Source organism: Ambystoma mexicanum, chromosome 3q, assembly GCF_040938575.1.
Source record: "Ambystoma mexicanum isolate Mex_15411 chromosome 3q, UKY_AmexF1_1, whole genome shotgun sequence".
NCBI lineage: Eukaryota > Metazoa > Chordata > Amphibia > Caudata > Ambystomatidae > Ambystoma > Ambystoma mexicanum.
In genome coordinates this window covers 294,913,325-294,927,413 of record NC_090926.1, presented here as the reverse complement: position 1 = coordinate 294,927,413, position 14,089 = coordinate 294,913,325, and the positions used below count along the sequence as shown (strand labels likewise).

The window sequence follows — 14,089 nt, the reverse complement described above, 5'->3', positions numbered from 1 at the left end:
GAAACTAGATATAAGCGCCTCGAGGAGTGAACCGCGCAACGGGCGCTATAGAACTGTATAACTAGGGTGTGTTTTGTATTCGTCGGTTTTTTCCAATGCTCACGCTCTTTACCTTTCGTTAAGAACTCGTTCGTTCGTTCGTTCGTTCGTTCGTTCGTTCGTTGGTTTGTTCGTTCATTTTTCCATTCCAAGTCCGCGAGCTACTCCCTTTCGTTCACTCATTCATTCATTAGTTCGTTCGTTGCTCGTCCAGTAACCCCTTAGTGCACCTGTCGTGTCCACAGTAATTCGTCCCTTTATTCATTAATTCCACGGTACGTTTGTTGTTTAATCATTCATGCATCCATGAATGTATTTCTGTCTGTGCTGATTAATTCTTTCTTTTGCTACGTTTTAACTTTTGGGTTAATTCGCTCGTTCTAGTGTTAACGCATGCATTCATTCACTCATGCCTAAATTCGTTCGTCATTCCACTCATACATAAATGCACTCATTGATTTCTCGCTACGTTTGCCGCCCTGGGCTCTCCTGTTCGTTCCTGTGTTCACCCGTCGCGTGTTTGCTTTCTCGTGGTTCGTTCATAGAAGCCCCCTCTCACTCACACTGAGTTACTGCACTTAAGTGCATGGGTTGAGTTCCGGGCCGTGTCCTTACATTCGGCCAAGATAGGCTGCAACAGTTTTGTCTTTCACCCAACAGGAGGACTTCAGTCTGTGCGTCATTTCAACTCTGATCGGGCCCTGGCTGGGCAGTGATGAGGGCATGGGTAGGGCAGAGGCAGTAGTGCAGGTAGTTCCATGGCAAATTATCTGGGCGGTGCTAGTCACAGAAGCATGGCCATGTACAGGGGAAGAGGTAGATGTAGAAGCATGGCCAGTGATAGCAGAAGAGGTAGAAACATGGCCAGTGATAGGTGAAGAGGTGGAAGCATGACCAGTTATAGGGACGGTAGTAGGGGCAGGAGCATGGCTTGTGATAGGAGAAGAAGTAGAGGTCGAATGATGGTCACTGATATGGTCGGTAGTAGGGGCATGGCCAGTCATAGGGGTGGAGATAGAAGCATGGCCTGTGATAGGGGAAGAGGTAGATACATGGCCAGTGATATGTAGTAGAGGTAGAAGGATGACCAGCGATAGGGGAAGAAGTAGAGGTAGAAGCATGGCCAGTGATAGGGGAAGCAGTAGATGTAGAAGCATGGCCAGTGATATGGGAAGAGGTAGAAACATGGACAGTGATAGGGTCGGTAGTAAAGGGAGGATCATGGCCAGTGATAGGGGAAGAAGTAGACGTAGAAGCATGGTCACTGATAGGGTCAGTAGTAGGGGCATGGTCAGTCATAGGGCTGGAGGTAGAAGCATGGCCAGTGATAGGGGAAGAGGTAAAGGTAGAAACATGGGCAGTGATAGGGTCGGTAGTAGAGGCAGAAGCATGACCAGCCATAGGGTCGGTAGTAGAGGCAGGAGAATGGTCAGTGGTATGATTGGTATTAGAGGTAGAATTATGTACAGTGATAGAGTTAAAGGCATGGACAGTGATGGGGGCAGTGTTAGAGGCAGTATCATGATCAGTCATAGGGGACGTGATACAGGTAGAAGCATGGCTTGTGATAAGGTAAGTATTAGAGGCAGTAGCATGTGATAGGGACATGGTTACTGGTATAGACAGAGATGGAGGAGGAGGTACAGGTAGAATAATGGCCTGCCGTTGGGGAAGTGTTAACAGGGAGTAGCATGGTTAATGGTAGAGGCAGAAGCATGACTAGTGATAGGACAACAGAGGAGGAAGTACTATGGACAGATAAAGGGGCAGAACTAAGGCCATTGATGAGGCATAGATAGAGGTAGAAGCATGGCTAGAGGGAGGGCAGTGTTAGAAGCAGGACCACTGCAAGATATGTGGGCAGTAGTAGTGGCAGAAGCATGACCATTGACAGGGGGAGTGGTAGAGACAGAAACATGACAAGCGATAGGGGCAATGTTAGAGGCAGAATCATAGCAAGTTCTAAGCACAGTAGGAGTGGCAGAAGCATGGCCAGTGCTTGGGGTAGCAGGAGAGGCAGATGCCACGAGACAGGGGCAGTGTCGGAAACCTGGCTAATGATAGGGGAGGAAGCAGCCCGAATCGTGGCTATTGAAAGGGGCATGGATAGTGATGGGGCAGGGGCATGCCCAGTGATAGGGGCACTAGGGGAAGCCGTTCTCTGAATAGTTGTAGGGGTATTAGTAGAGGCAGGAGCATGACAAGTGATAGGGGCAGGATTTTAAGTAGAAACATTGGAGCAGAAGTAGATGCCGGAGTGGGCGCAGTGGCAGGGCAAGAGTCGGAGGCAGGGTGGTCAGGGGCAGTTGTACGGCCAGTGATGACGGGCATGTTGGTGCTGTGATGTGTGTGTACCAGCACGGCCAGTGATAACAGCAGTGACGGGGGCAGTATTAGAGGAGTAGCACAGCCAGTGCAGGTGCAAGAAGGGGTCCGGCGATAGGCTCTGTAATAGAGGCTGCAGCAAGACCCGGGGCATGGGCAGTAGTTTGGCCAGTGATGGGCGTAGGTGCATGAAACCCAAAACTAAAAACGCACCCACAGCTGCTTCTGCTTTCCAGCTTCTGTGCCACGTGGCCCTTGGGTTGGAGGTTTTTGCTCTGTACAAATACGAATAACGTAACATAAGATGCCTAATTATTAAGGGCAGGGGCAGGAGTGCGGCCTCTGATGGGTGGAGGTGCATGTCTAATAATAAGGGGCAGGGGCAGTAGCAGAGGGAGGAGCATAGCCCCTGACAGGGCCCGCAGTAGCAGCAGGAACCATCGTTTGATCAGGGATGGGGCGGGGACCTCTCTTACCTGTGTGTTCTTCATCAAATCCGCCCACATGCTGGTGCCATCGCCGCCTCTCATCAGCACGTGGTAGGTGAAGAAGTAGATGCCTGGAAGAGGGCAGGTGAACTTCCCCGTGGCCGGCTCATAGTAATTCCCCACGTTGGTCACCACATCGTCAAAGCGTAGGACTTCGTAGCCCTCGTGCGGCTTCTTGAGCCCGGCATAGAAGGCGATTTTAGGGCTGTAGTAGGACGGCATGTAGCCCCCAGGTCCAGGCCCAGCGGGTCCAGGAGGTCCGGGCTTTCCTGGCTCCCCTGGAGGACCTCTTGGCCCAGGTGGCCCTGGTGGCCCTGGAAGTCCCCTCATGCCCAGCTTTGCCTTCTTGCTGTGGCCACCTTGCAGATAGGTGGGCGGCGAGGCCAGGGCCAGCTCCTGGCTGGACTCCCCTGAAGTCTGTTGGGTGAACGGGTCACAGACCATCCTACAGCTGCCCAGCATCTCATAGTGGGTGGTGGTCTTGGAGCTGTGCACCAGCAGTGGGATGGCAATGAGGAGGACCAGCACCATGGCGACCCCGATTGCTGCCCCGATCACCCGCTTCTTGCGGCTCAGTCTGGTGGCCGCCAGGGTGAGGAAGTCGTCTTCACTTTTAGAAGTAATGGTGGAAGCTTCACAAGGGGGCCGTCAAACCCCTTGCTGTTCAAAGGCAAACCCAAGAGCACCACCACTTCAGCCAACGACGGTTGACAATCACCTCTCAGGCCAAGGACCTCTGAGGAGCACAAGCGGAGCAGCTCTGAACAGCGTCACACCAGCAAAACACCAACAAGCAACACCCCTGTAGCAAAGGATGTCAGAGGTGCACTAATCCAGCGAGAATGCCCCAAGGAGGGCTGGCTAAGGACCGATGAGGAGCACTGGACAAGAGCGGTAGAGGAGCGCTACCGAGATAAGGACCTTTTTGGTTGGAGCTCTCCAGATTAGGGCCTTCAAGGAATTTGACTCTTGCAGAGGGACTCCAAGGGCTGTCTCTTTGGCAAGGAGCACCAGTCTGGCAAACACACTTAGTGAAGCATTCCTTAAATCTCGGACCTCCAAGGAGCAACACTACAGAAAAAAACCTCAGAGAACCCTCCTCGGTCCAAAAATCTTCAAAGAGTACCTCTCTGGATAAGAGCGATCAGAAGAAGCGACAGCCCAGGACCATCAAAGGACACTGACCATGGGTATCAAATCGGTAGCACTCACTCCTAGGTCCTCAGAGGAGCACACGCCTCTTTCCCTCGCCTTTATAGGCCAGACTCTAGTGGTCATGACATACTTAAGTCTAACAGTGAAAACGAAAATGCTGGCTCCCGTGGAAAGCAGCAACCAAACCCTGTGGAGGCCTTAACTAACCAGGAGTTCCTGGAGACAGTCCACAAACATAAATTCCGGGGCGCACTCACGATCAAGGCCTCCTGAGCACCACCAGTGAGGAGGGACTCCTCCCGGCAGACTATGTATACGCAAACTAAGTCCCCGACCAACTCCTGCTGGGGCCCTCAATGACAAGGATCTCCTGCCACAGAAAGCTGTTAAAATGGCGTGCCCCCAACTGCGGGAGGTGCTGGTCCAAGTCTATGAAAACCTGCAAGCCAACCCCTGCTCTTCTGTCTACATCCTCTACCCACTCTCTACTGTCTTCCTTCTTCAGAATTTCTTCAGGCCCTCCCTGCTTGCCCAGACGCTTCCTTTCAAAGGTTGGTCGCGTCCCCACTGTGTGCTATTAGTGTATCTTCCTTCTGAAAAAACTCTTTCACAACACCTGCCCCCTCCTACTTCCTTCCGTGCTCCTGAATGCTCTTGTTTACGGTGGCCTTAGACCCACCTGCTCTCCTGTATGGAGACCCCTGGCCCACCTGCTCTTTCTGAGGGGGTGCTCCACAGCCCCCACGTCCCCCTCCTTCTGGAGGAGCACTCAGCCCACCTTGCTCGGGCTTCTGGGGGACACACCAATCTCAGCTGCTCTTCATTCCCGAGGAATCCTCCCTCAGGATTACCCGATCACCCTTCTAGACCCGCTTCCTGAGGCCCCTGTGCCCCCTCCCCCAACCCCGCATCTAAACGGCAGAGAAACCTTTCACCAAATACTTGCTCACCCTTCTGGAGGACTTTTGGCCGCTGCCCGGTGGTTTTACACCTTCTGGAGACCCCCCTACTCGCACCCCCTTGCCATGCACCCCTCCCCACCCACGACCTGATCTTTCTACTCTTGGTTCCGTGCAACAGGTGGCCTCTGCAAACTCAGACAAAGCTGTGCTTCCAGTCACTGGAACTGCGCGCCCCCCACATCTGCCTCCCCCGGGACAGAGCTGGGTGAGGGGACCCCTGGATATCAGGTGAGGGCCGGGGGTTGCCCCCGGAGTAGCAGGAGCGTCTTCGGAGATAGTATAAGGTACTGGTTCGTGTTCAGGTTTGGCCCGGAGCACGAATCCGACAGGACACCTTTTCCCCTGGTTGTCTAGTGGACCCTCGGGGTTCGGGTAAGATGCGGGCCCTGGTTCTACGGTTCGAGGGTATTTAGGGGCCCTTTCCTGCCACTTCGGATAAGATGAGGACCCCTTTGCACTGGTTCTTGATCGGTTCTTTGGAGGTCTCGCCCTTGGATTTCGGATGAGGTGATGGTGCAGGTGTACTGTGTGTCAAAGTTCTTTAGGGGGTCTCTCCCTCAGAGGTGGATACGATGAGGGTCCTCCTGGCGCGCAGGCTCGTGTTCAGTGGTTTCGGGGTCTCTCCTCCAGAGTTCGGCCACATGAAAGTCCTGATGGCGTGGTTCTTTTCCTCGACTTTGTGGGGCTTCCCGTCAAAGTTATACAGCGAGGGTCCTGCTGCTCCGCTTCCTAGTTCCGTCCTCTGCTTTGGAGTTGGATATATGAAGGTCCCGACGCTTTCGGATTTGTTTTTGGGCGGTAGTTCTCCGTCTTGGGCCGGGTCAGATGGGGGCCTCGGGTGTTTTTCGGTGAGGGGTGCGGGCTCCCTCGGAGCGCGGGTCCCGCTGCCTTCACCCTGCTTCGGCTCTGCGGGGGAGGGAGGGAGTCTCGCGGAGGCGAGGATCCCGCGGCTCTGGCTCGCGCTCAGGTGTCTGCGCGAGCGCTCTCCGCGGTCCTCAGGTGGGCGTGGATCAGCTGCGCCTCCCAGCTCCGCTCGCCAGAGCTCGGGCTCTGGAGGGGGGAGGGGGAGGCATGATGTTTCCTGAGCTTTCGTCAAAGCGCGCCGCGTGCTGCCTCAGATCCCAGTCGCTCGTGCGGTCCCCGCGCTGCTGGGCGCGCTTCCAGACCGCGCTTCTAGTGTCCGGGAGGGCGGGGGGACGGCGGCCTGTGCTCCCCCCAAAGCGTTCGTGTTGGAGGAGGTGGTGACCGGCGGGTAGCGCTCCGCCCGCTATCTGCTGCAGTTCGCTCCTTAAAACTTTCCTCCTTCCGCAGGAAGAGCTGGTTTTCGAGCTGCGAGCGGGCTCACACGTTTGGGCGCCCGTTTCTCTGTCAGAGCAGCAGTGGCGCAGCAGGTGATGCGTCGAGGGCGTCTGCTCCTGGACTCCCTTCCACCTGCGCCAGGACGGTGGGGCTCTGCCAGGGTCCTCTCATGTCACTGACCGACACTCTTAACCGACAGCTTTAGTCCTGGGGCAGGCTCTGAGCTCTGAACAGCCCCCATTACTCTAGAGAGTTCTGGAGCTCCGAGCTGACCATTTGCTCCTGTGGGGTTCGTTGTCTTTCCAGAGCAGGGCAGTTTCTAGACAATATGTGCCCAGGGAGAAACACTAGAATGCACGCCCCCATACCCATCCTATCTCCTCCCCCACCACGTTGCTCCTTTACGGCTACAATGCACTGTAGCACCCTCCTCACAAACATTGCAATTTAAATAACGTTTTGTTGACTCGTACTTAACATTAATAAGTAGACAACATATGCACCAATATCACAAACAGGAACTCATTTCCCTTATCCCATGTTCATGTTTGCTGTCTAAATCATGGACGTTCTTCTAGATTTTGCAGCCCAAGAGCGGCTATTGCTTCTGCAATCTATCATTCAAACATGTTTTCTCTCAATTGAAAGTGTAGCAAGAGCCAAGATCTTTCTTCAGTTGGTGAACACAGCCCAAGATGCCCAAGCAAAATGGGAGATGGGTGTCAAATAAAGGCAACAGAGGGGGCCGTGAAAAAGTAGGCAGTTCCCAGCTACAGTGAGTAAAGTTAGGTCAGGTCACAAAGATGTGAACCCATAGACCTAGGGCCCTTTAAGACGAGATAGCAATACTTAGAGATGGCTTGGGTCCTCGGGATGTTAATATTAAAGGATATTTGTACCGCGCACTATCACCACCGGAGTGGTCCCCTGGCGCTCTAATTTGCAGAATTTACTCAAACATCAATAATCAAAACCGACTCAGGAAGTCAGCAAAACTTTGTTCTGTTTTATTTGCAATTTTCTAAAACAGGGAGGTTACAACGTACATCATCCGACGTTCGCTTGGGCTCTCAATACATGTGAAGACCTGCTCTCCAACCTTAACTAACATTCCCTCCGTCCACATCTACTTGATCTCTCCTCTACTTTCGACACGGTCAACCATACTATCCTTGGTATTAACACTTTTTATTTTCAACACAGCAAATAGGAATACATCAACAATCAATCATAATACAACAATATATTAAAACCTAAATGTACCAGGCAAGTACATAACAACAACAATGGACTTTCCAACCACAACTAATTAATGAAACTAAAGAAAAGAAAAGAAGCATAGAAGGAAGAAAGAAAAAGAAAAGGAAAACAGTTTAGGAATAAAGACCCAAAATACAATATATTTCAACAAATATTCCTATCAATTGTGGAAGTATCATACAACAAATCTGTAGAGGCATATGTAAACATTTAGCAATAGTAGTAAACATTCCCAGAGACATTATCACCCAAATGAAAGTCCTGCATCATCCATAAACCTCAAGGAAACTTCTCCATATGTCCCAGAACTTCTCAATGTCTCCTGCATTTTTATAGATGGCTTTCTCATAGGTTGAGATAGTGAGAAGCTCTCACCCAATCATCGATATTAAAGGAGCTGCTTGCCATCCAAGATATTAATATCATCCTCTTGGCGTCCATGCAGGCACGGAGCAACCAAGTTTTCCTGCCAAAGGTGATTCTATCCATCAGAGACACATCACCCAGAATCAGTTATGAGGCGGTGAAGGGGACTGTACAGCTCAAAACCAAGCCCAATCTCTCACATATACTTTCCCAGAACTTCATTGTCTTCAGGCAAAACCAAATTGAGTGACTGGGGGTGCCTCTTGTGTTCTTGCATTTCCAACAAAGCTAATTCTCCAAAAGTTGCCTACTGAATACATTAATGGGTATCCAGTAAGATCTAAAAAGCAATTTTGTCTGCGATGCTCTAAGGCCCCAGTCCAGACTCATCAAGCGAGTATTTTCACAGCATTGTTGTCAGCATTTTAGATCGACATCTTCTCCCATCTCTCCTGCCCATATCGCTGACAGACTCGGATCTCCCTTTCGGTAAGCTTTTAAGACTTCGGACTATGACATTCTGAGTTGACAGATGAGGCACAGCCAGACAGGCAGCAATAACAGTCTTTAGTTTCCTGTATTCAGAGAATGTACAATCCACCATGTTATATGTCTGACTTAGTTGCGTGTATGAGATGCAATTGCCCCCTTCCATCAGATCTTGAAGGTATTTTATGCCCGTCAAAAACCATTCTGTCCAAAAGAGGACTTTACCTTGATAGTGTCAGAAAACGCTTCAGGTCTTGTGATACCCCTTCGGTTCTCTTGTCTTCTCGTAGCCAAAAGCGCCTGTCGCGTTCGAATATCAGACAGGAGGCGGGCTTGCATTATCCACGCTCTACTCGCGGTAGACATTTTCGTCGGGAACGTAGTTCCCGACGCCTCACGTGGAAGTTACCATGGAGGTTACGTCAGTGGGCGCGGCGTCTTCCACGTGATAGAAAACGTACTGGGTCACGTGACCATCTTGTTGCCGGTAGTTCAGGTACTTAATGATCCGGCGCCCACTTCTCGCTGCTTCTGATCCCATATTGACAGTGGCTCTTCTCGCTTGGAAATTTTTGGTTTTTTTTTTATCTCGGATTACGTTTATTGGATATGCTCACGGATTGCCCTTACCTGTTCTAGTATTTTGACCTCGGATTGTTTTTTGGTTATTCTTGCCTAGTGGTTTGGTTAAGTTGATTTCAGACCTTGAAGGTTGGGAGACCTCTTACCTTCTTTCTTTCCTTCCTTCCTCTTCCCCTCCGATTCCTTCCCTGTCCTTTCCTCCATGGTGCTGTAGGCGTCCTCGTGCCGGCGGGAATAGGCTAGGTGCTGGACTAGAGACTTCCTGAGCACCTTTTAGGCGTCCTCGTGCCGGCGGGAATAGGTTGTTGCTGGACTAGTGACTTCCTTGCACCATTGGATTATTTGGTTCGTCGGACAGGGGGCAGATACCATCACACAGTTCGTACAGAAAAGGAGAAGGAGATTTGCCAGAGACGACCACTTCCAGGGAAACCAGGGTAAGAAACTTAACTTTCCTTACCATTCTCTACAACTCACTATCTGGTACTGATTGTATTTTCTCTTCTTATGGTCTCCAGATTTCCCCAGTATTGAGGACATTCTTGCATGAAACACTTCTGGTTAAAACCCGTTTTCTGCAGGTTAGTCGGTTAATTATTTGTTAAACGTTTATCCCGAAAGGGGTGTATTTGATTGTTAATCAGTGTAATATTCTGCAGTCGTTGAAAGGAACCTGGATTCTCCATCTATCGTGAAGTTTGTGGTCCGCTCAACTCTACCGATCCCAACGACTCTACACCATCTTCCGATCAATTAGTTTCTCAGCCTGTCCTTTCGTACTCCTGAGAATCACATTGGTAGGAAGAAATATATTCTTCACGACGGGTCAACACGGAACCGTGCTTCAGGATATCTGACAGAATCAGAAGCCTTATCATGGATGCCGCGAATGACCCGTTGGCCGTTTTGGTTCAGTTGGTGGCCGACCTACGTGCCGATATGACGGCGGCCCAGGCTGACACCCACCGGCGCATTGACGAAATGCAAGCTGGTATCAGGGAAGTGGTTACAGGATCACCATCTTTGGCCTCCGCTTCCACTTCAGGTCAGGCAGGGCCTTCGGTCAGATCTGATTCTACGCATGTGTACATGGCCGCTCAGTTCCCGCTTGCTCCCCCAGAAAGGTTTACTGGGGATCCTAAATCCTTTCGGACTTTCATTAACCAATGCAGGTTGCATTTCTTGTGTCGGCCTACCTCGTTTCCTGATGCGACTACAAAAGCTGCCTTTGTCTTATCAAACCTCGGTGGTATGGCCGCTGTTTGGGCTAATCCTTTGTTAGAACAAGGCAGTCTGCTATTGTTCGACTGCGATGCATTGATCAGTGCTATGACTAGGGTGTTTGATACTCGCTACAAGACTCAAGCCACGGATCTGGAATTGTTAAATCTCCGTCAGGGGGATACTCCTTTGTTGTCATATTTGGCTAAGTTTAATCAGTTGGTTGCTGAAACTGGTTGGCCGGAAGATAAAAAGGCAGCCCTATTTTATAAAGGATTGTCGGACTCATTGAAAGATACTATAGCCACGGTTCCGGTGGTTCCTACGTCCTTTCCTGATTTCTTGGACCTAGTACTTCAGATTGATGCCCGACGCGCCGAAAGAAAAGGGGAGAAGAGAGTAATTCCGGTCAATACTACCGTTTCCCCAATTCCTGTTTCTGGCGGTGACGAACCTATGCAAATCGGGGCAGTAAGGGGCCCGTTAACATCGGAAGAAAGAGAACATCGCAGACGGAACAATTTGTGCTTTTATTGCGGTTCCGCTAATCATCTACTCAGTGCATGCCCAAAGAGACCCCGCAAGTCGGGAAACGCCAAGGCCCGGTCGTAGAAGGAACCCCTACGCCGAGCTCTTCCATGCAGGGTTCCTTGTTGTCCACACCCTTCTATATTGACGTTATGTTGAGTTATGACCAGGTCATGCCTTGGAGTTCTGCAGCTGTTCTTGACTCTGGGGCAACTGGTAACTACATTGATGCCCAATATGTTCGGAAATGGGGTATTCCCTTATTGTCAAAGAGTGTTCCTGAGGTAGTCAATGCCGTTGACGGATCAACCCTTCTTTCTGGGCTTGTTACTGAACATACCATTCCGTTACTGTTAACCATTGGTGTTGAGCATTCGGAAACCATCACATTTGACGTCATTATGGCACCGCAATATAAACTAATCCTGGGTTTACCATGGCTCAAGCTTCATAATCCGGTCATTAACTGGGAGACCGGGGCTATCGCTTTCAGTTCTCAGCAATGTCTTCGATCATGCAATTCAGTAGAGTCTATGTATGAAGCACCTGAAGCTCCTAGTCGGGCTTTGTTGAACTCTGTGGTTACCATTGGAGCAGTTGTTAACACCGTATTGCCTGTCGAATACACAAGTTATAAGGATGTTTTTGACAAAGGGAAAGCGGAGATTCTGCCGCCTCATCGGCCCTACGATTGCCCAATTGTTCTCAAACCAGATGTTAAGACACCATCGGGACGTATTTATTCCCTTACCCAAAAGGAAGAAGTCGTCCTTAAGGAATATTTGGATAAAGCCCTTGAGTTAGGTTTTATTCGGCCTTCTCACTCTCCATTTGCTTCACCGCTATTCTTTGTACCCAAGAAGGAGGGTGACTTAAGACCTTGTATTGATTATCGGGAGCTCAATGCAGGTACTATCCGAAATCAGTACCCGATTCCGCTGATTTCTGTCTTACTGGATCAGTTAGGGTCTTCAGAATTCTTCACCAAATTGGATCTAAGGGGTGCTTACAACTTGGTCCAGATTCGTCGAGGGGATGAATGGAAAACCGCCTTCAAGACCCGATATGGCCTATTCGAGTATTTGGTGATGCCATTCGGGCTTTGCAATGCCCCGGCCACATTCCAGAATTTCATCAACGACGTTCTGCGTGACATGATCGACAGGTTCGTTATCGTCTATCTAGATGATATACTCATCTATTCTCCATCTATGGAAGATCATGTACGTCATGTTTCAGAAGTCTTACAACGCTTGCGGGAGCATCACCTTTTTGTCAAGTTAGAAAAATGCGTATTCCATGCAAATCAGGTCGAGTTCCTTGGATATGACATCACCAACAAAGGAGTGCAGATGAGTAGTAGTAAGGTAAAAGCGGTCTTAAACTGGCCTGTACCAACTTCAAGGAAAGAGTTGCAATCGTTTCTGGGGTTTTCTAACTTTTACAGGCGGTTCATTAGACAGTTCTCTTCTATTGCTGCACCCCTCACCGAATTGACCAGTAACAAGAAACCTTATTTATGGAACGATAACGCCCAAATAGCGTTTGAGTCTTTAAAGGCCGCATTCACTACAGCTCCTGTTTTGCTGCATCCAAATGTCAAACGTCCTTTCGTCGTCGAAGCTGATGCTTCGGATGTTGCGGTAGGAGCTATCCTGTCCCAGACATGCGCTGATACCGGGGAATTACATCCAGTCGCCTATCATTCACGCAAGTTAACGCCCTACGAGCGTAATTATACCGTAACTGAACGGGAATTGTTGGCTGTTAGGGACGCATTTATGGTCTGGCGACATCATCTTCTTGGTACGGAAATACCGGTACAGGTCTTTACTGACCACAGAAACCTGTTGGCCTTGCAGTCCTTGACGTGCACCACTGCGAGACATGCCCGCTGGCATGAATTCTTTTCTATGTACAACTTTACGTTGACTTATCGCCCAGGTGTTCTTAATTCCAAGGCTGACGCTCTATCCAGAAGCTTGGGGAATGATGTTTCACGTCCACAGGATGGGTCATTGTTATTACCAACACAAGTGGTTTGTAGTTGTGTTCTACAACCCACTTTGAAGTCAACGCTCCAGACCTGGGTTGATAAAGAGCCCGCAGAATTGGCAGAATATAACATGGATATTTTGCATGGTCTTCCTTATGTCCAGGGTCGTGTCTTTATGCCTGATCAGGATAACCGGTGTGCAGCTATTTCCTTATGTCATGACGCTGCTATCGCAGCGCACCCTGGTTCACAGAAAACCCTCGAACTCCTTAAACGCTGGTGTTGGTGGCCCTCTATGCGAAGAGACGTCTCGCAATATATCTCGACCTGCGCCATTTGTGCCCAATGTAAATCCCATTCGGCGAAACCTATGGGGTTACTACAGCCATTACCAGTGCCGGCCAGACCATGGGCGATGATTACCATGGATTTTGTGGTGGAGTTGCCTTTGATCGACGGTTTTGATACTATATGGGTGGTGGTTGACAGCTTTTCTAAAATGTCTCTATTTGTTCCTTGCCAAGGTTTGCCATCAGCTGCTAAGCTGGCGGAGCTGTTCTTGCGACATGTCTTCAGGTTTTTTGGGTTACCTGAGATTGTGGTTTCTGACAGAGGGTCCCAGTTCACGTCACGTTTCTGGAGGCATCTTATGTTCTCATTAGGGGTGGATGAACGGTGTTCCACAGCATTCCATCCCCAGACGGATGGTCAAACAGAGCGGGTGAACGCTACTATGGAGCAGTATCTCAGGTGTCTCATCCTTCAACATCAGGAATCCTGGTTAGCCGTTCTTCCATTAGCGGAATTCGCTTATAATAATTCCAGCCATTCATCTACGGGAACATCGCCATTTTATGCCTTATATGGGCAACACCCACGCACCCTACCTCTTGATTGGAAACTACCTGCGGATTGCCCGGCAGTTCAATCTTGTATCAAGGATCTGTCTCTGGTCCGTGATAGGGTGCTGGAACATCTGAAACAAGCTCAAGAGCAGGCAAAGAAGTACGCTGATCGGAATCGCCGTCCTGCACCCAATTACGTTCCAGGTTCGCGGGTATGGTTGTCCACAAAGAATTTACGCATTCCAGGACGACGATGCTTGTTGCCACGTTTTGTCGGTCCTTATGTTGTAAAGGATGTCTTGAGTCCATTGGTAGTCAAGTTAGATTTGCCGTGCTCTTGGAAGATACATCCGGTCTTTCATGTGTCCATGGTTAAGCCTTGTGTGGACAGTACCAGGGTAGTGGCTTCTCCATCTCCGATATTGGTTCAAGGGGTAGAGGAGTATGAAGTCAATTCCATTCTTGATTCTAAGGTTTCTCGTGGTACCAGGTATTTCTTAGTGGACTGGAAAGGTTACGGTCCGGAAGATCGGA

At 49.9% G+C, this 14,089-nt stretch overlaps 1 protein-coding gene across 1 annotated transcript in view; it reads right to left on the bottom strand.

The window, feature by feature from the left end:
• The window catches only part of C1QL4 (complement C1q like 4), a 311,132-nt gene extending 304,660 nt beyond the window's left edge, over nt 1-6,472 (bottom strand). Inside the window, exon 1 of the mRNA XM_069653808.1 lies at nt 2,841-6,472. Within this exon, the coding sequence (XP_069509909.1) occupies nt 2,841-3,383 (543 nt within the window). The 5' untranslated portion in view covers nt 3,384-6,472. The remainder of the gene's footprint in view (nt 1-2,840) is intronic.
• Between the last annotated feature and the right edge of the window lie 7,617 nt (nt 6,473-14,089).